This window comes from Narcine bancroftii, chromosome 9 (genome assembly GCF_036971445.1).
Source record: "Narcine bancroftii isolate sNarBan1 chromosome 9, sNarBan1.hap1, whole genome shotgun sequence".
NCBI lineage: Eukaryota > Metazoa > Chordata > Chondrichthyes > Torpediniformes > Narcinidae > Narcine > Narcine bancroftii.
Window position 1 is genome coordinate 89,495,026 of NC_091477.1, and position 22,972 is coordinate 89,517,997.

Sequence of the window (22,972 nt, forward strand, 5' to 3'; positions counted from 1 at the left end):
TTCGACCTCACTGTCCCTGGAGGATCAAAGACATTCAACAAATTATGCACAGCTCTAAGGAACCATTTAAACCCCAGACCACCAGTTATGGCAGAAAGGCAATGATTCTGCGATAGGAGGCAAGGGCCAGGAGAAACAGTAAGTGAATAACTGGCATTGTTATGCAAACTGTAATTTTGAGCAGTTTCTAAATCAGGCACTGCGAGACAGATTAGTGATGGGGCTGGCAAATCGCCAAGCAAGGCAAAAATTATTAAGAAGGGATCAAGATGTTACGTTACAGGTTGCATACAAAACTGCCTGCAGCTCTGAAATGGTAGATAAAAACTTGGATGTGGGTCAACTAGACCTACTGGTCGGGAGGACTTCCTGCCAATAATGCTTCCCTTGTAGGAAATACAACCACCAACCAGAAAATTGTTTCTTCAAAAATTCTAAATGCAACCATTGCAAAAGAGAAGGACATATTGAAGCTAAATGACTGCTACTAAAACACAAATAGCCTGCAAATAAACAGGCAGCCAAAGTCAAAACAATTGCACAGAGAGAGGCAACCTTGCAATGATGACAATAACAGCCCACCGGCTGACCTTCAAGCTCCTGTGAAATATTACATATCTGAGGAAACACACCAATCTTTATACAACTAAAAATAAAGGACACCCCCCCCTCCCCCCGAAGATAAAGTTAGATACAGGGGCAGAGGTGTCCCTAATACTGTTACATGTAAAGGAATGCTTGCTACCACACCTCCTGGTTAAAAAAAAAACAACTGAAATAACTTTAAGATCCGTTACAGGAAACAGAATCAAAGTGTTTGGAAAAAGTACGGTTCAAGTACAATACAAACAACAGCAACCAAAAATACTCTCTCTCTACATCGTAGATACCTAGGGACCAGCATCTTCGGAAGAAACTGGCTACAACACATTCCCCTAGACTGGCTGGAAATCAGTTCAATACTAAATGTAAACCACATGGACACCTCACAGTCAGAACTCGATCAAATCCTCAACAACCACGCAGTGGTTTTCCAACAAGAATTGGGGAAAATCAAGGGTGTTCAAGTCAAACTGCAATTAAAAGCAAAATTGAGGCTGAATTAAACAGACTAAAATTGAAGGCAGATTAGAACCAATACAATACAGCGATTGGGCAGCGCCCATCGTACCTGTATGAAAAGCAAACAGAGAAATTCACATTTGCGGCAATTAAAAAAATCACCATCAATCCTTCACTCAAAATACCCAAGGTAGAAGAATTGGACAAAAAAAATCAAGAGAATATCTGACAATCAATCCCCATCTCGGACTATTCACCTGTACACGGGCCTTACGGAATTTCAGCAACACCTGTGATATTTCAAGCAACAATGGACAAATTGCTACATGGACTCTCAGTTGGGTGTTACATAGATAATATCATCATCATGGGCCGAAATGACAGTGAACAGTTACAAAACCTTGAAAAGGTTTTAACCAGACTACAACAGGCTAATATATGATAACGAAAGGACAAATGTGTCTTCATGCGCCCTTCAGTAACATACCTTGGGTTTACAATCGATAATAAGGGGATGCGAATGAATCCAGCAAGAACAGAAGCCATTTGCAAGGCCCCATACCCAATCAACAAATCGGAATTACAGTCCTTCCTAGGACTTGCTAATCACTACTGAAAACATATCCCTAATATGTCTACACTATGCAGCCCGCTGAACCAATGACTCAAGAAAGATCAAACATGGTATTGGAACACAGAAACTAAAAACACAGTCGATCAACTAAAGTAAATACTAACGTCAACAAATAAGGTGCTGATCCACTATGACCCTAGTAAAGAATTTACACAAGCCGTGGATGCTTCACCAGTGGGACGAGGAGCGGTATTTATCCCTAAATCACAGAAAAAGGTGAGCAACCAGTAGCGTATGCTTCGCGAACATTAACCACAAGCGAACGCAATTACACCCAACTAGAAAAAGAAGGATTGGCAATAATATTTGGTGTGTAAAAAAAAATTCCACCGATATCTTTACGTAAAAAAATTCACCCTGATCACAGACAACAAGCCTCTGAGTTTAATCCTGGGGCTGCACAAACATATATCAGTATTAGCTGCAGCCAGAATTCAAAGATGGGCCATGCTACTAGAGGCATAACATAAACATAAACCAGGCATGAAGATGCCTTATCACACATGCCGCTACCCGAAACAGAACAATGAGATGAAATTATTAAATGGAGAGCAGAGGCAGCATCCATCAACCAAGAACAACTTCAACAACTGCCCATGACAACCCAGATGATTGCAAAGGAAACCCGAAAAGAGGCAACATTAAGCAAGATCCTTTATTTAATGGGTGGCCCAAATCTGAAGCAATTTCAGAAGATCTAAAACCTTATCACATGCCGCCATGAACTATCAGCCCAAGAAGGATGTTTACTATGGAGTACCTTAACAATTATTCCAGCCAAATGGCAAACTGTCATGTTATCAGAACTACACATCAATCATCCAGGAATGGTCTGAATGAAGGCACTGGCCTGGATGCATGTCTTGAGGCCCTCCATTCACAGAGACATTGAAACAACAGTAAAAGAGAATGCAAAGTATGTCAGTCAATGCAGCCAAAAATGCCGCAAGCCAAAGGTAGCCCATGGAAATGACCATCCAAACCCTGGCATCAGATTCATGTAGACTTTGCTGGACCACTCATGGGTGAGACTTTCCTAATAGATCTGGACACACATTCCAAATGGCCAGTATTTTCACAGCTGAAAAACACCAGAGCAGATTCCATGATTGACTGTCTATGAGCTATCTTTGCCTATGGATTGCCTCATGAATTAGTTATGGACAATGGGTCTTAAGTTATATCAGAACATTTTTTTAAAATTATGTGCGACAACATTATCAGACATATTTTGTCCACACCCTATCACCCAAGTACTAATGGGGAGGCAGAAATTTTGTACAAACATACAAAAAAGCAATGAAAACCATGAAACATCTGAATGCCTCCAGGACACACAAAATCACAGATTGCCTATTGGGATACAGAAACACACCACATTCTACCACAAAACGCATCCCAGCAGAACTACTGTTTGGCCGCAACCTGCGGACCAGGCTGTCCACATTTCATCAGATCTGTGTCTCCAATTGCAAAAAAAAAACAGCATCGCCACAAACCTCAGCTAGAACATTAGAAGTGGGCAAGAAAGTTCTGTTACAAGATTATAGACAATATAAAGACCCATGGGTGGTAGGAGTAATCTTACAAAAATTGAGCCCCTGCTCATACTCTTGTTCGTTGTGGAAGCGACACATTGACCAATTACAAGCTTTGACTGACACTAAGGTCCATGAACTGCCTCATGAACTGGAGGAGGTGGAACCAGACCTGCTGTGGCCTGCCCCAACTATCCCACTCCTCAGATTGAGTTAGGGGGTGCAGAGATGGTTGCAGAGCCAGGAAGGCAGCGAAGACAGGCAGTCGCCGCCAAAGGTCAGTGAAGGAGGGCAATCACTGCCGACCCGACTATCTACGGGTCCCAAGCAAAGACCAGCACAGCAAACTACACCAAGATGGTCCAAAAGAGAAAGACAACACCAGAACGCTTTAAGGACTATCTGCCTTGATTATTATTAAATACTTTCCCATTTATAATTATAATTACTCATGAGATATATTCTAATTCTCACTTGTAGTCCTGCACCCGATGTAATCTTATTAGTTCGAAGTGGCCCAGTCAGCATTTATCGCATGGTGGGGGGGGAGGGGTGTGTTAGGTATAAGCCCGCACTTTGCTGGACATCGTGATGCCACATCATGATGTTACCCTTCTATAGATATAACCCTGTGTGTCAGTAGCCAGGTTAGTCTAATAGAAGTAAAGGATGAGAAAGCATCACGTCTCTGAGTCTTAATTGTGTGAGAATGGAACACCGATACTGTAAAAAGGCTGGATGGATTGGAGTTTGTCAAATGTGTTCAGGAAAGTTTTCTAATCAATACATAGAAGAACTGACTAGAGAGTGGGCAGTATTGGATCTTATTAGGGAATTAGATAGGTCAGGTAACAGGTTTGTGTTGGGGAACACTTTGGGTCTAGTGATCTTAATTAGTTTTAGGTTAATTATGAAGAAAGATAGGGTTGGGCTTAAGTTGAGATTCTTGATAAGAACAAGGCTAATTTCAAGGATGTGCAAAAGGATTTAGAAGGTGTGGATTGGGATAATTTATTTTCAGGGAAGGATGCAACAGAAAAATTGAGGATATTCAAAGGGGAAATTTTGAGAGTAAGAGGATTAAAGGAAAAGCTAGAAAATATAGGGAGCCTTGGATTTCAAGAGATATTGGGAATTTGGTTTGGAGGAGGGATGTGCATAATAGGTAGATGGTTAGGTGGTTGAGGAATATAAAGAGTACAAAGAAAAGAAAGAAATTAGAAGGGCTAAAAGGAGATACGAGACAGCTTTGGCAGACAAGGTTTAAAAAAATCCAAAGGGTTTCTACATGTACCTTAAAAGTACAAGAATAGTGAGAGATAAAATTGGGCCCCTTAAGGATGAGAGGGGTAGTCTATGTGAGGAGTCTGAAGAGATGGGGGAAATTTTAAATGATTTTTTTTTCTTCAGTATTCACAAAGGAAAGGAATGTTGATTCAGGTGAAGTCAGGACAACTAGTAGTGATGTCATGGAAAATATACAGATTAATGAGAAGGTAATACTGGCTATTTTAAAGAGAATAAATATGGATAAATCTCCAGATCCTGACAAGATGTATCCTAGGACCTTGAGGGAGGTTAGTGCAGAAATAGCGGGAGCTCTGAGAGAGATATTTAAAATGTCATTGGCCAAGGGGGAGGACTGGAGGATAGCTTACATTGTTCCACTGTTTAAAAAAAGCTCTAAAAGTAAACCGGGTAATTTTAGGCCTGTGAGTCTGACGTCGATGGTAGGTAAATTAATGGAGAGTGTTCTTAGAGATGGAATATACAATTATTTAGATAGTTTTCTGCGTGGTAGATCATGTTTACCAAATCTTTAGAATTTTTCGAGGTGGTTACTAAGAAGGTTGATGAAGTGAAGGCTGTGGATGTTGTCTATATGGACTTTAGTAAGGCCTTTTAAAAGGTTAGTTAGGAAGGTCAATCTTTAGGTATTAATGTTGAATTAGTGAAATGGATTCAATAATGGTTGGATGGGAGATGCCAGAGAGTAGTAGTAGAAAATTTTTTGTCGAACTGGAGGCTAGTGACTAGTGGAGTGCCTCAGGGATCGGTATTGGGTCCATTGTTGTTTGTCATATATATTAATGATCCGGATATGGATGGTAAATTGGATTAATAAGTATGCAGATGATATTAAGATTGGCAGTGTTGGGGACAATGTTTTCAAAGTTTGCAGTGTGATATAGGCCAGTTGGAAGAGTGGGCTGAAAGATGGCAGATGGAGTTTAATACTAAGATGTGTGAGATGCTACATTTTGGTAGGAATAATTAGCAAAGGTCATACACATTAAATGGTAGATAATTGAGGAATGCAGTAGAAGAAAGGGATTTAGGAATTCTGGTACATAATTCCGTGAAAGTGGGGTCACATGTAGATAGAGTGGTGAAGAAAGCTTTTGGTGCATTGGCCTTCATAAATCAGAGTATTGAGTACAGGAGTTAGGATGTCAAGTTAAAATTGTATATTTGGCAAGGCCAAATTTGGAACATTGTATGCAGTTTTGGTTACTAAATTATAGGAAGGATATCAACAAAACAGAAAGAGTTCAAAAAAGATTTTCAAGAATGTTGCCTGAGTTTCAGGGGAAGGTTAAACAGGATAGGACTTTATTCCCTGGAGTGAATAAGATTGAAGGGTGATTTGATAGAGGTATTTAAAATTATGAGGGGAATAGATAGAGTAAATGTGGATTGGCTTTTTCCATTGAGAGTGGGAGAGATTCAAACAAGAGGACATGGATAGAGAGGAAATGTGTAGGGGAAACATTATGGGGAATTTCTCCACTCAGAAGGTGGTGGGAGTGTGGAATTAGCTTCCAGCCAAAGTGGTAGATGTGGGCTCGATTTTAACATTTATAATTTAATAATATTTGTAATTATTATTAATGTTAATAATCATTTTAATATTTAAGGAAAAGTTCGATAGGTATATGGACTAGAGAGGTATGGAAGGTTATGGGCTGGGTGCGGGTCAATGGGACGAGGTGGGAGAAGGTGTTTGGGATGGATTAGAAGGTCCAAACTGGCCTGTTTCTGTGCTGTAATTGGTATATGATTAGATGTTGAGGAAGGATGTGGTCATCTTCCAGAGGGTGGAGAGGATATTCACCAAGGTTTTGCTGGGATGGAATTTGATTTATGAGGAGAGGCTACATCTGTATTCCATGGAGAGGAGACATGATTGCAGTATTTCAAATTATGAGAGCAGGAAACCATTCCTTCTGTCAGACATCTGTTCTCTGCCTGTCTGATTTCTGGTCTTTAATTAACACATGCAAATGGAAAGTTTCACACTAATTTTAAGTCATTAAAGTTACCAATGGAGAGCAAAACTTCTGGGCAGAAACAATATTAAATTTGGACTGGGCTGGCACTGTTAGAGTCACTGGGTGAGCTCTACAGCCTTTGACAATTCAAATAGCATCTGACAGGTAGTGGAATCAATCAGCTGTGTTGGGTGGGAAGCCAATTTATGAATGGGTTGCCCGTTGACAGACCGTTGACTTGATCATTAATCGGTTAGCGCTACAGTGTTAAAGCTATTAAGGATTCTGGAGCCCAGGGGTTCTGTGATGGCTCTAAGATGACTTGGGCAGAAGCGATAATTGATTCAAATTCCCTGTCTGGAAGATTTGCTTAGCCTAAAATCTGTTCACTAGAAGCCAGTGACTTTATTTGTGTTAATGAGTAAATTCTATGCTCGTTTTCTCATAATTGATATTTGTAGCTAGCCTATAAACACAAACTTATTCACTGCCTGAGGGAGTGGTGAAAAGAGAGTCGCTAACAACATATAAGAATGGTTTAGACAAGCACTTAAATCATGTTTGCACAGAAGACTAGAGGAAACATTCTGGAAGACCGGATAAATATGGATGGGTGCCCAGTGGTCGGTTTGAACATTTTGGACCAAATAGCCAATTTCAATGCACTATAATTCTGTTCCTGTTATCTAAAACCTTCCTCCTCCTTGTCAATAAATGGGGGTTCGAATCCAGCGCTGTCTGTAAGGAGTTTGTACATTCTTCCCATGTCAGCATGGGTTCGTGGGCTGAAAGGGCCTATTCCATGCTGTATGTCTATTTTATTAATTAAATTTAATATCAAAATTTAAAATGCAGGTACTTAAACCTGTGGAAACACCACTGATGACATTTTTATATCTATGGAAGCACTTGCCAATTATTACCTTCGCTCCTGATTGCTGACTAGTTTTGAATCTAATTTGTCATTCTGAACCTTCATTTTTGGACCAACCTGCAAAGTGGAACTTTGCTAAAGCCTTTCTAAAAATCCATGAAGACAACATCAAATTAAAATTAAATGAGAAACATGAAATCTGCAATAAAATCAATGTGCTGGGAGGGAAAAAAAACTTAGGACACAAAGAGAATTAATGTTTCAGATTGAAGACCCCCTCATCAGAACTGAGAAAGAGAGAAATGTTTGTCTAATTGGCAGAAAACACAGGAAGGCAATGGGTGGAACAAAGGGGATATCTACTACAACATGAAATTATGTAGCCATTGAATAAACAGTTAAAGTTTTTGGGCTGTGAAATGTGTTGCCAACATTTCCTTTAACAAATCCTTGATGACATCCTGAAAAAGCTACTTTTTAAATGAATGTATCTATTCATCCTTTGAGTTATTCCTGTAATTCATCCACCATTTAAGTTCATTGGCTGACGCTTATTCAGTAGGTGTTTTCAAGTTGCCTTGTACAATGGGGTTAACTGGGCAAATTGCCCAGTTAGCATTCCACTCACAAGGCAGCTTGAAAGGATGCGACCCGGTCAGCGGGCTTCAAAATCAACCGAGACCCCTCCCTACCTCGGAGGTAGTCAGGGAACCCAGTTAAACTTACCTAGATTGTGGCCACTGGTGGCTTGAAAACAAAAATGGCCGACGCAGTCACAGGTGTCACAGGGAAATCCCGGCTAAAGTATCTCCCAAGATCGGGGGGGGGGGGGGGTGAGAGGGGCTGCTGCCATGGAGGGGGGTGGGGGGTGAGAGGGTCTGCTGCCGCAGGGGGGAGGAGAGGGATCAGAGGGTGACTGATGGCTGGGGGGGGGGATGTGCGGAGGAGACTTACCAATAGTTCTCCTGAGTGTGTGCTGTGTCACTTACTGCATCATTGCAGGGGTAGAATCCCGCTTAAATCGCCAGGTTAGCAATTTAATGGGTCCATCCCTCTGCACTTATAAGGTGCTGAAGGGACCTTTGCCCCACTAATCGCACCTGGGTCCCAGTAGGGCTATCCCTGCTTAAAAGCACCTAATGTATCCATCTTACCATCCACCCCTTTTAAAATAATGGTACAACAGTAGAGTCTTTCAATACTTTTATATCTTTCAGTAGCTATGGAGCATTGACAGTGATGGTCAGAGGCTTTGCATTTTCTTTCTTTGAATAGGCAGGGATCTATTTCCTCCAAATCTATTGATTTACCCACTTTCAAAGATAATAAATTTCCTGATAATTATTCTTTCCCTGTTTTATCACATCCAATACTAGACAACTCGTACTAGTTATCTATGACATCATCCTATCTTCAGTGAAGTCTTCTGAAAATTATTCATTAGGAACCTTAACTGCATTCTCTGCCTCCAAATAAAAGTTCCCCTTTTTATTGCCTTCCGCTGCAATGCACCTCATTATCGAAGGACTTAACATTTGTCAATTTCAATTTTATAGAAAGATTATTACTCTTAAACAGTCAGTCTCCTCTTTGCCTCCCACTGCTAATTTAACTTGAACTAGCTGTTTTGGATCCACTTCTGCTAAATCACTTCTCTGCCTGGAAAGGTCGATCATCTCCCAATTTAGAATTTTTGTTCATATTTTGTTTTTACTCCTTTTCTCCTGAGGCAGACTTTCAAGATTGAGGATGACTTCGATTTTATGGGTCCTGAGGTGGCGAATAATACCAAAGTGGGATTGATGTGCTCTCTCACAGATAGGCAAATGGGGCAGGGTTGGTTTGAGAGGTGGTGCCTTACGCACGTCAATGCTGTCCCAAGAGTTTCTGCACCATGAACAGTCATGATATCGAAATCCCCAGGAGTCAGTGGGGATGTTGCATTCCTTCAAAGAGAGTTTGAATCTTTTTCTCAGTCTGCCTACTGATCTCTTTCCATGATTCAGCTCTCAATGTCTCCCTTTCCATAATTATTGGAAACTAACTGAAATATAACCACTTCTACAAAGTACTCTCCCACTGATATTTCTTCACCCTGTTCAGTTTCATTCCTTAAATTGTCCATATTTCTTTGGCACCTTTTTGAACAATGCATACAAAATGATAAAGGTCTCTTGAATCAATTTTATAAATCCTGTGCCTCCAATACTATTCACACTACTTCTCAGTTAATATTTGAATGAGTGAAATTTTGCATTGTTTTCTGTTCTTGAATTGTTGCACATGTTAGAAAGTTGACAATGCATTTGGTTCCCTGTGTCCCTTGGAACATCTGTGGTACATTCCTAATATCTTTGTCTTGCCTTTATCTTGGGCCTCTTTTTATAGCTTTCCAAACATATTTCTTTTCACATCTGTGCTTGTTTCTTTACCAATATTGCCCAACACCTTCCTTTTTATCCCCTTGTAGGAAAACTTTGTATCCAGAAAGACAAAGATGCTAGTCCTGTCCTCTTTAAATGTGCCTCTTTATTAACTAAGTTGTACTTCCGCAAGTGTATCTGGCATTATCTTCCTTGTTTACCAAACTCTTTGCTTCTGGCGCATATCGTTAAGCTCAACTTTTAATCACCTCCATGTCTTCTATTATTAGCTGTTTTCCCCACTTTTCAAAATATGCTCAGCTTCCCATCTCTATGCTAAATTAATTTAAACTCTCCCAAATAACACTACCAAAACTACCTATGCCAGACGAGGTGGACCCCTCCACAGTTTTCCACAGCATTCCTTGTAGATGTTCTCTATGCTGGGGAGGGCTTTTATCTATGATGTCCACTATCTTTTGCACAACTTTATGCTTAGGGGTATTGGTGTCCCCATGATGCAGTTGGTCAGTAGAATTAGAATTTCTTGTCATGAACAAGTCTTGAAATTCAGTGTTTTGCGGCAGCGTCATAGAGCAAACATTCACAGTATAACCATCTTATAACATTACTATAAAAAAAATTATAGTAAGGCAGTGTCTTTAATTATTCAGGAATCTGATGGCAGTGGGGAAGAAGCTGTCTTTGTGCCATCATCTTTAGGTTCCTGTACCTTTGCCCTGTGGTAGCAGAGTGAAGAGGACATGGCTTGGGGTCTTTCAGAATAGATGCTGATTTTTTAAAACACCTCCTCATTAGATGTTCTTGATGGAGTGAAGTCTAGTGCCTGTAATGTTGCAGGCCATGTTAACAACCCTCTAGAGTTTTTTCTTGCCCTGAGAGTTGGCACCTCCATACCAGGCAGTGATGGAACTAGCCAGAATGCTCTCCACAGTCCACCTATAGAAATTTACAACAGTCTTCAGTGACGTGCCAAATCTCATCGGACACCTCAAAAGTATAGCCACTGGCGAGCCTTCTTTGTGTTTGCATCAACGTGAAGGCTCTAGGTCAGATCCTCGGAGATGTTGATACCCAGGAATTTGAAGTTCTTGACCCTCTCCACTAGTGAGCCCTCATTGAGGACTGGGTCATGTACCCCTGACTCCCTCATGAAGTCCAAAATCATCTCTTTGATTTTGCTGATGATGAGTGCAAGGTGGTTGTTGTTACACCATTCAATGAGCTGATCTATCTCCCTCCTGTACTCTTCCTCATATGGCATTGGAATTGTGCCTGACCACACAGTCATGGGTCTATGAAGAGTAGAGCAGTGAGCTAAGCACATATCCTTGGGATGCACCTGTGTTGATAATCAGTACGGAGGAGACTTTGTTTCCAATTCATATTGACTGTGGTCTTCTGATGAGAAAATCAAGGATCTATTTGCAGGGAGGACTACTTAGTGTTCGTAGCTTCTTGACCAGCATTAAGGAAATAATAGCTGTTGTAAGGCCAAGCTGTAGTTGATGTAGAGCAGCTTGTTTTCGAGGTGAGCCAGTGATAGTGCATCTGTTGTGGAGTGATTATGACAATAGGCGAATTGCAGCAGGTCCAGATCTTTATGTGGTACATGACCATGACCAGCCTCTTGAAGCATTTCATCACATTAGATGTTAGTGCTACTGGGTGGTAGTTGTGGAGGCAGCTCACACTACTCTTCTTGGGTACCAGGATGATTGATGCCCTTTTGAAGTAGGTGGGAACCTTTGACTGCAGCAATGAGAGGGTGAAAATATCCGTGAACATTCAGGCTAGTTGGCTGGTGCAGATTTTCAAATACTATGTCAAGTACGCCACCAGGGACTGACGCCTTGCGAGGGTTTGCCCTCTTGAATGATGTTGTGATGTCACCCTCAGAGACAGATATCAAAGACCTCAGCCTTTTCAGGGATTCTGGTAGGCACTGTTTAGTTCTTCTTCTTAAAGTGGGCTTGGAAGGTGTTCAGCTCATTGGATAATGAAGAACCATGCATCTGTAGAAATTTGCCAGGGTTTCTGATGTTGAACCAAACTTCTGAGAAAGTAGAAGTGCTGATGCACTTTCTTCATGATGCCATTTGTGTGTTGGGTCTAGGAAAGATCCTCCTAGATAGTACCTTCCAAGAACTCCAATTTGTTTACCCTCTCCATACATCGACACAGTACAAGCTAACAAGAAATTCAATTTGTAATTTACTTTTTTCTTTTATTACTTGCTATTTAAACTTGATGAACATTGTAAAGACACCTCAAGCCCATTTAGAAATTATGCTGATACTTTTGTTACTAATTTATAGATATGGTATTTACTCACATCTCCTGGAGAAGTTCATTGAACTATTCCAGTCTTTTTAATGAAGATGCTTACAGGATGGTGTTAGGTTTAATATTTGAGTTCTTCATTGAAATTTTCCCTCTCACTAGTATCCCTTCTGTTCACTAATATATTAAGCATCATTCTGCTGTTTACCTGGAATGGGAAAAGCTAAAGGTTGCCTTTATGGAATACTGCATTTAGTTCACTTACTGATTGAGCCCTTACTTTCCTAACTTCTGCCCCTATTATTGGGCAACTATACTCTGTGAAAATAGTTTTTATTTTTATTTTTTAAATGTTATAACAGAATCATAATCCCAGTGTTTTTTTATACCATACCATTGGTTTAAAAATAAAGTTGTGGTCCTGCTTAGAACTTGTGTAAAATTTCCTTTATAATTTGTTGGGCTTCATATTATGACAATGCCCATAGAATAATTACACTTCCTTTACGATATATAATTTAGAAGACAATTCTAATGTCAAGTAATCAGAATTTTTTTATGGTTAGATATATGACGTGCAATATTTTAATTTCTGTTTTGTTTTTGCAGGATGTCAGTACATAAATAGTTGCATTACATAAAAGTTTACAAACACTATGTTAATTTGAAAAATAAATAAATGGGAATTAGTATTAAATTTTTATTTTCAGTTTATTTAAATAGTTGTTTTGGGGAAGAATTGTGGCAATGATGTTAAAAATTTACTTTTTTCTTTTATTAATCAGCTTTAAATGAAGAGTTGGTTCAACTTCTACTCATTAGGGATGAGCTACACATGGAACAGGATGCCATGCTGGTGGACATAGAAGACCTTACCAGGTTGGTGCGAAGGCTGAAGATAAATGAATAATGAATGACTGGCTTCCATTTTCCTGTGACAGTTTCAACTGGCCAATTATGTACTTCCCCAGTGGACCATGTAGCATTTTCTGACATTTGTTTCTCTCACTAGATTCCCATGTATTTTCCCTGAAACAATTTCATCCTCTTTATTTTAAAAGAAGTCAAGATACTTTGGCTAACCGTAATTGTTGGAAATCTTTCAAGGAAAGAAGTCCCCTGTGAAACATTCATGACAAACTTGTTTATACTGAAACAAAAACTATATAGTGGGTTTAGATATGTTTCATGAAATGAAACAATTTCAAAATTTGCTGATGTATTTCTGGAAAATATGAAGCTGTGTGACAAATCCGATAGCTGAATAGAGCTAAACAAATAAATGGATAGAGCTGTTGATTTTGCATAAAACCAGGAGAAGATTTGGAATGTACCTCAGGAGTTATTCAACTCCCTACCAGACAACCTTGATCTCTGGTATTATGAGGCAACATGTACATGCAAATATTGTTGGGAGCCTTAATAAGCTACAGCTGAACGAGTATCTAATTCCAGAGTTGTCTCAAACTATAGGTTCTTCTTGGATTCAGACTGGTGAGTCGCCAATTTTCTCTCTGTAGACACTTATACTGTTGTAAAGGAAGAATTGGTGTTCTATTCCCATTGACCCACAGCCTGCCCATACACCGATCCAACTTTTCCTTAAATATTAAAATAGGGCCCGCATCTACCACTTTGGCCGGAAGCTAATACCACACTCCCACCACCCTCTGAGTGAAGAAATTCCCCCCCCCCCCATGTTTCCTCTATTTTTTTTCCTTTCAATCTCAGTGGAAAAAGCCTATCCATATTTACTCTATCTGTCCCTCTCAATCTCAAACACTCCAGGGAATAAAGTCCTAGCCTGTTTAATCTTTCCCTGTAACTCAAACTCTAAAATTCCAGCAACATTCTTGAAAATCTTCTTTGCATCCTCTCTGTTTTGTTGATATCCTTCCTATAATTCAGTAACCAAAACTGCACATAATATTCCAAATTTGTCCTTACCAATACCTTATATAACTTATGACATCTCAACTTCTGTACTCAATACTCTGATTTATGAAGGCCACTGTACAAAAAGCTTTCTTCACCACCCTATCGACATGTGACTCCACTTTCTGAGAACTATGTACCAGAATTCCTAAATCCCTTTGTTCTACTGCACTCCTCAATTAGCTACCATTTAACGTGAATGACCTTTGCTAATTATTCCTACCAAACTTTGGTAGGAATTCCTACCACCTCTTGGTATTAAACTCCATCTGCCATCTTTTAGCCCACTCTTCCAACTGGCCTATATCACACTGCAAACTTTGAAAACCTTCTTCATTGTCCACCACACTGCCAATCTTAATATCATCTGCATACTTACTAATCCAATTTACCACCCTATCATCCAGATCATAAATATATATGACAAACAACAATGGACCCAATACCATTCCTTGAGGCACTCTACTAGTCACTGGCCTCCAATTTGACAAACAATTTTCAACCACTACTCTCTGGCATCTCCCATCCAACCATTATTGAATCCACATTAATAACTAAAGATTGAAGCTTCCTAACTAACCTCTTATGCGGAACCTTGTCAAAGGCCTTGCTAAATTCCATATTGACAACATCCACAGCCTTTCCTTCCTCCTCAAAGAATTTTATAAGATTTGTTAAACATGATCTACCATGCACAAAACAATATTGACTGCTCCAGTCCCTGCCTATCCAAATAATTGTATATTCATCTCTTAAGAACAGTCTCCATTAATTTACCTACCACCAGTGTCAGACTCACAGGCCTATAATTACCCGTTTTACTTTTAGAGCCTTTTTTAAACAATGTAACAACATGAGCTAACCTCCAATCCTCTGGCACCTCCCCCATGGCCAATGACCTTTTAAATATTTTTAGGAGCTCCTGCTATTTCTCAACTAACCTCCCTCAAGGTCTTAGGATATATCTTGTTAGGATCAGGAGATTTATCCACCTTTATTTTCTTTAAAATAACCAGTATTACCTCCTCATCAATCTGTATATTTTCCATGACCTCACTACTAGTTTTCCTTACTTCACCTGACTCAATATTCCTTTGATTAGGGAATACTGAAGAAAAAATATCATTTAAATTTTCCCCAATCTCTTTTGACTCCTCCTATAAGCTTATCCTCAAGGGGCCCAATTTTATCCCTCACTATTCTTTTACTTTTAATGTACCTGTAGAAATTCTTTGGGTTTATTTTTTTTTTAAATCTTGTCTGCCAAAGCAGCCTCGTATCTCCTTTTAGCTTTTCTAATTTATTTCTTAAGATTTTCTTTGTATTCCTCAACCACCTCATTTATTCCCTGCTGTCTATACCTGTTGTACATATCCCTCTTCCTCCAAACCAAATTCCCAATATCCCTTGAAATCCAAGGCTCCCTATATTTTCTAAGCTTTTCTTTAATCCTCATAGGGGCATACAGACTGTCCTCTCAAAATTTCCCCTTTGGATATTTTCCATTTATCTGTTGCATCCTTCCCAGAAAATAAATTATCCCAATTCACACCTTCTAAATCCTTTTGCTCATCCTTGAAATTAGCCTTGTTCCAATCAAGAATCTCTATCTAGGCCCAGCTCTATCCTTCTCCAAAATTAACCTAAATCTAATAGTATTATGATCACTAGACCCAAAGTGATCCCCAACACAAACCTTTGTCTCTTGACCAATCTGGTTCCCTAAAAGGAGATCCATTACAGCCCACTCTCGAGTTGGTTTTTCTATGTATGATTTAAAAAACTTACCTGAACACATTTGACATTCATCCCCTTTTACATTATGGGCATCCCAGTCTATGTGAGGAAAGTTAAAATCTCCCACAATCACCATCTTATATTTACTACACATATATGCTATCTCATTACAAATTTGCTCATCTAATTCCCTCTGTAGATTAGGGGGTCTATAATACACCCCTGTTAGTGTTTTCATGCCTTTCCCATTCCTCACTTCCACCCAAATAGCCCCACTGGATGAGCCCACCAATCCATCCTGCCATAGCACTGCTGTAATGTTTTCTCCAACAAGCAGTGCAACTCCTCCACCTTTTATCCTCCCCCGTTCTATCATGCCGAAAGCAACGGAACCCTGAAACATATAGCTTCCAATCATTAGGCACCCACAACCAAGTTTCACTGATGGCTACGATATCATATTTCCATGTGTCAATCCATGATCTAAGATCATCCACTTTATTTATCATGCTCTTTACATTGAAATATATACACTTGATGAAATGTCCCCCACATTCACTCCTCTCATTACCATCTACTTTACTATCCCCTCTCATTCATTAATTTCCCCCTTCAAATTTAGTTGTCCTTCTACCCTAACCTCCATACTCTCATTCTGATTTCCAGCCCCCCTGGCAAACTAATTTAAACTCTCCCCAAAAGATCTATCAAACCTGCCTGCCAGTATATTGGTCCCCCTCCAGTTCAGGTGCACCCCGTCCTTTTTGTAGAGGTCAGACCTTCCCCAGAAGAATTCCCAATGATCCACAAATCTGAACCCCTTCTCCCTGCACTAACTCTTTAGCCACACATTCATCCACCACATCTTCCTATTCCTACCCTCTCTGGTGCGTGGCAAAGGCAGCAATCCTGAGATTACCACCCTTGAGGTCCTGCTTTTTAACTTCTTCCCGAACTCCCTATATACTTCCTTCTGGACCTCATCCCCACTTCTATCTCTGTCATTGATCCTTACATGGACCACGATATCTGGCTATTCGCTCTCCTTCCTCCAGAATGCTATGTACTCGATCAGAGACATCCCTGGCCCTGGCATCTGGGAGGCAACATAACATCCGGGAGCCTCAATCTCATCCAGCACTTTTCTAATCAACAAGTCTCCTATCACTATCATTCTCCTCTTCTCCCACCCCCTCCCCTTTTCTGCTGAGCCAAGGGGCCAGCCTCTGCACTGGAGACATGACCACCTTGACTTGACACTTGGAGGTCCCCATCAACAGAATTCAAAATGGTATACCTGTTGTTGATGGGAATGGCCACAGAGGTATTGTCTGCATCTTCCCCTTCCCTCTCCTGAAAGGACATGCAAAATCTGCCATTTAGGTTTATTTGGTGTAGAGCATACTACATCATATTTAAAATACCTAGTACAGTAAAAATTGGATAATCCTCTGTCCAATTATGTGGAAATCACCACAATTCAGTGTCTGGCCACTGGGGCCCCATTTCTAATGCTCCCTTAATACGTCATGGGTTCACTGGAAAAATGTGCTATACTATGTAAAAGTAGTATTAACTGGAATAGCATGTATTTACCTGGAAAATCTTCCAAAATAACATTACCAAAGTCACAGCAGGTCCGATTAACAAAATTTTGCCCCATCATCAATTTTGGATTACTAATTCTTTTGATCTATTCTACACTAGAACTACAAAAGCTAACATGATAAGCTGATCATCAGTAGCATTGCCTAAGATAATCGCATCTCCCTCTCTGCTTGCTTCCTTAGAAAATGATTTATCTAGACATTGCCTTTTCCTCCTGATCAAAGCAGGAAACACCCCACAAAGTAGACTGGTCCAACTGGTTAGATCACCACTGAGAGCTAGTTGGTTGAAAAGTTCTTGTGCTGAGTGGCTGGCCCTTCAACTTTTCCCTCATTGTTATGACAACATTTCTACAATATTAAATAAGGATATCAGTATTTTTGAATGTTTGAGCTAAGTTATTGGAAGGTGTTTGGATATACAAGTGTTTAGATAGTCAGGCATTGATTTAAGGGATAGTCAAGATGGCTTTGTGTGTGATTGGTCAAGTTTAACTAAATTAGAGTTTTTCTGAGGAGCTTACCTTGAAGGGCAATGAAGGAAAAGCTGCAGATGTTGTCTATGTGGACTTTGGTAAAGTCCCACAATAGAGGTTAGTTGGAAAGGTTCCGTCGCTCGGTAGTAAACTGGATTCAACATTGACTTTACAGGAAAAGTCAGAGAGTGGTAGTGGATGATTGCCTCTCTGACTGGAGGCCTGTGACGATTGGTGTGCTTCAGGGTCAATGCTGGGTCCATTGTTGTTTGTCATCTATACAAATAATCTTGATGATAATGTGGTTAATTAGATAAGCAAGTTTGCAGATAGGATAGGAAGGCTTTCAAAGCTTGCAGAGGGAGCTGGACCAGCTCTGAAAATGGTCGTGGAATTTGATGCAGACAAATGTGAGATGTTGGAAGGACAAACCAAAATAGGTCATAAATAGTAGGGCACTGAAGATTGCAGTAGAACAGCAGGATCTGGGAATACAGATACATAATTCCCTGAAAGTGGTGTCACAGGTAGATAAGGTCATAAAGAGAGCTTTTGGCGCGTTGGCCTTCATAAATCGAAGTAATGACTGTTGGAGTTGGAGTTGGGATGCTATGGTAAGGTTGTATAAGGCATAGGTTCAGCCAAATTTGTAATATCTTGTGCAGATTTGGTCACCTAACTACAGAAAAGATGGCATTAAGATTGAAAAATTGCAGAGGAGATTTACTCAGATGTTGATGGGACTTGATTTATAGTGAAAGGTCAAAGAGATTAGGACTGTATTCCATGGACCATAGAAAAATGAGGGGAGATTTGATAGTAGTAGAATAAATGCAAGTAGGCTTTTTCCATCGACATTAGGTGAGATAAAAACCAGAGGATAAAGCGTTGGTGAAAGAGGAAAAGTTTAAGGGGAACATTAGGTGGTCCTTCTTCACACAGATAGTAGTGGGCACAATGTTAACATTTAACAAGAATTTGGACAGGTATGTGGATGGGAGGCGTGCAGACAGGCTATAGGACAGTGAGACTAAGCAGAATAACAGCTCAGCATGGCCAGGAAAGGCCTGTTCTGTGCAATAATGTTCTATGTTCCATGGTTTTCAATTTGTAATATCAATTAATATCATTTAAAATTTGTTTAATGATTGTCTCTCTCCCTCTTGCACATCCATGATTGTTGACTGGCCACTTGAGCCACCAGCAGGGAGTCCAGTTATGTCCACAAATACTGGGAAATTGGGGATATTTCCTCCAAAATTCAGGCCACTCAGTCAGCTCAGCTCATTGCCTTGGACATGGTTTGTATTTATTGTGCAATATTATCAGTTTATTCAACTTGATAAAAACTTTCAGATCAAGTAAATTGGCCCTACATGCTATTGTTTATGTATAACTGATAGAAAATCCTTTTGCAAGGTACAGTGAGGTCAAAAGCTGCTTTGTAGAAGATGCATCTGACATAGGCGGCTACAGCTGTGGCCTTATGATAATGCCATTATTCTACTTCAGGCTGCCATGTGAGGCGAGGGAATTGCCTGGGCTATGACAGAGATCTCTGTCAGCCACAGATGAAGGGTCAGATAACACAAAATGTGATCCTTTATTCAAGAAGGCTGTATAGCTTTGACTGTCTAATGCAGAAAACATTGAGTGACAGGTTAATCCACACTTGGACAGTCAAGAAATTAATAACACTGGACAACAAATCTTTTCTAAAAGCTTGCTTCCTGAAAAAATTGCGGATTATGATAAACAACTTCAAGCTGAACATAAAGATAATTTCAGATTTGCTGTATCACATAGGAAGTTGGAGAAACATTAAAATTAACTTTTATTGAATTTATCATTTTAATTGCATGATGATGACAAATTACGTTAGTTCAACTGACGTAAAAATGTTCTGCTGCTGATTTTAATTTGTACTCAGCATCTGATGCCTCTCACATCAGTATCCAACAATAGTCAGCCAGTTGCCCTGATACCACTTTTCCATGGTCATAATGTCCTGATGAAATCTTTCACCATGTTCATCACTAAATGCACCAAGATCAGCAAGGAAGAAGTCCAAGTGGAGAAAATAAATTTTTAATGACATGTTGTACTTCATGGTTTAGTATGCTTGAAGTAGACTTAACTTATTTTTGTGATTTCCTGTCATATTTTTATATCTAAAAGACGGTACGTGATAAGCAGCCCAAAATAAGCAAAATATTTGCTGTCCAGTGTAAGATTATTAATCTGCCTTTGTGGGTGGAGATCCTCTCTGAAAGGTTTACTGTCCAAAAGGTTTGAGTCCTTGAAAACTAGGGCAGGAATCAAACTGGACCCAAAATAAGGCACCACAGATAGCTTAGTGGTTAGCACAATGCTATGACAGTGCCAGTGACTGGAGTTCTAATCTGACACTGTCTGTAAAGAGTTTGTACATTCTCTCCATATCTGCATGGGTTCCCTCCCACCTTTCAAACAAAAAAGTAGGTTAGTTGGGGTATTTGAGCAGCACGTACTTGTGGGCCAGAAGGGCCTGTACCATGCTGTATGTCTACATTTTTTTTTAAATTAAAATTGTCTTTGGTCACAGGATTCCAATTACAGTACAGATTGCACTTGATGGTCAGTGTGGACATGGTGCCTGTTTCTGTACTGCAATAATGTTGTCCAATGCTGAATGACAGTCGTACTGGAGTAAAGCACGAAAGTACAGACACAGTGACTGTAGTAAAAACACTGAAGAGCTGGAGAAGCTCAGCAGGTCTTGCAATGTCCATAGGGCATAGATATATAACCAATGTTTCAGGCCTGAACACTTCTCTACCGCTGATGTTCATCATATCCAGGGAGAGAACTATGAATAAAGCCAGGTTGGGGCAGCACGGTTAGCATATATTTAGTGCAATGCCATTACAGTGCCAGCGATGGGGACTGGATCGGGATTCAAATCCTGCACTGTCTGTAAAGAGTTTATACGTTCTCCCTGCGTCTGTGTGGGTTTTCTCCCAACTTTCAAAAATGTACCAGGGGTGTAGGTACAGTGCTGTATTGCTAAATTTTAAAAATTCAAATTCAGGATCTCCTCAGATGAAAATCCTTTTCTGAATAAAGTGCAGGGAGCCTGAGTTGAAACCTTACCAACTGCAATAGACTGTCCTTGATAATCGCCTCTGACATTCACCCTAGCTAAAATCTTGCATCTTCTGAATTCCATTCAATACCTCTTTTAAAAAAATTCAACGTGTACAATATTCCCAAAATGTTGGTGACATCTTTGATTTCTCTTTTCTATTCTTCAGACATGCTGAAAGTCAGCAAAAGCACATGGCAGAGAAAACAACAACCAAGTGAAACTGAAATACCTCCAACAAGCAATGAGGCTGGAGAGAAAAAAAAGCTAGATTTTACTTTGCTTCTGTGGTTGTCAAATGCTAACGCTCAAGATGGCGCACTTCAAGAAAATCAGTGTTAGTCATTGGTACTGTCTGAAGCTTTATGTCCAGTGATTGGCCTATGCTTCCTGTATAATTTATTTTAATATGATTACATTTGTCACTGAGTTGTATCAGGCATTTCAGTAAAATATTGGTAACTGATAATGCAAATCTAGTAAAACTGCAGGATTGGAAGATGTATCAAGTAGTTAACAGCAGCTAACTTCTGACTCCTTGGATTTTAGTTAAACAGTATTTTACCATGGCCCTCTTTTTATTCTTCACAGATGGTAGTTTTAAACAAATAAACTTTATTTAAAGGTGCTATTAAAGTCAAAGAATACATGCCTGCCTTGTAGTGAAGTTGTAGCTATTGGTGATTAGATCACAAACAGATTTTCAACATTTTGTAAATGTTGATTAACTGATAACCATTTTAAAGTGTGTTAATATAATTTCAGTCAACTGGATTCAGAAATGTTATGTACAAATATGTAAAATAAAAAAATAAAATTTGTTTCCTATGATATACTTACACTAATCTTGCTCCACATTCTATGAACTCAACTTTAACACATTCTTAAAATAGGGTGAAAGAATATCAAGACGTCTCCCAGACAAGTTTGTAACAGTTAACTAGCCCCTTTTCCACTGGCACCTTAACTGGTTAAGGTTCCAGTGAAAAACAATCAGCACACCAGGGTCAAATCACATCGGGGATTGACGGCCTCTAACCCTACTCATATCCCCGGCATCAGCTGAAGTGTTGATTAAACCAGTGGAAAATTGAAAGGTAGACTCTCCCCGATCACCGGGATGAGTTGTGATCAGTGCCCCAGTGGAAACAGCATAAACGGCTTTCTTTCCCGGGACCCTGCATGGCCAATTAACTGGGATGCCAGTGGTAAAAGGGCTTGTGAACGGCTTACTAAAAATAGACTATATTAATCTTCCAAAAGAGCGCAAATAAATGATCTGTCCATCAGCCAAATTTTCAATTGAATAATTCTTAAATACTGTTCAGAGAGCATTGAAATAGAATGTCAGAATTGTAAATGTGTATTCTATTCCTTAAACCAGCTATTCAGCCCATCAAAATCCCATTTTGTTGGTTTCACCAGTGACTTGGAAATGATTTTTCCTCCAACGCCTGTGGTATTCTTTTTCAAAAGCTCTAATTGGCTCTTTTTTCATCACCGTTAACAGTCACAGCATGTTCAAGATATGGCCACATTCTTCATATGTATTTTACGCCTGTTGTTTTATATATAGGTCTTTGGGCTACCAATGAAGTCTGCTTACCTCTATTTACCCTCTGAACCAGTTGCAATCTTGTGCACCAAAAGCAATTACATTGCAACTTGAACCCATACTTTCCCAAACATCTCCAGACATTGGAACACTTTACTCTTAACTTTTCCTCTTGTAGTTCTTCAAGATTTTTATACTTAAAGATCTTGCTCGGTCAGAACAAATAAATAACAAAAGTAAATTGACAGCTCTCAGATTCCAATTAAACGCACTTGACAAAGATGCAGGCTGGAATGATGAGATGCATCCAGAACTTAGTCAATAATTACATCACTAAAGATCCAAGTTGAATGTCATCACCAGAATTCCAAAGATGACTTCTAAAATATAATACGATTTGTAATGTTAGGGAAATTGTAGATTAGTCTCTTTTAGTTTAATATTACATACAGCGAATAAACCTGATTACTCAAGCTGAGCATAAAATGTCA

At 39.6% G+C, this 22,972-nt stretch overlaps 1 protein-coding gene across 10 annotated transcripts in view; it reads left to right on the forward strand.

Moving 5' to 3' along the window:
• The window catches only part of schip1 (schwannomin interacting protein 1), a 547,841-nt gene extending 526,084 nt beyond the window's left edge, over positions 1–21,757 (forward strand). For all 10 annotated transcript variants that reach the window (XM_069896763.1, XM_069896764.1, XM_069896765.1 and 7 more), the window contains 2 exons: positions 12,833–12,926; positions 21,096–21,757. In XM_069896763.1, coding sequence (XP_069752864.1) covers positions 12,833–12,926; positions 21,096–21,147 — 146 coding nt within the window. In that variant the 3' untranslated portion in view covers positions 21,148–21,757. The remainder of the gene's footprint in view (positions 1–12,832; positions 12,927–21,095) is intronic.
• Positions 21,758–22,972: the final 1,215 nt, after the last annotated feature.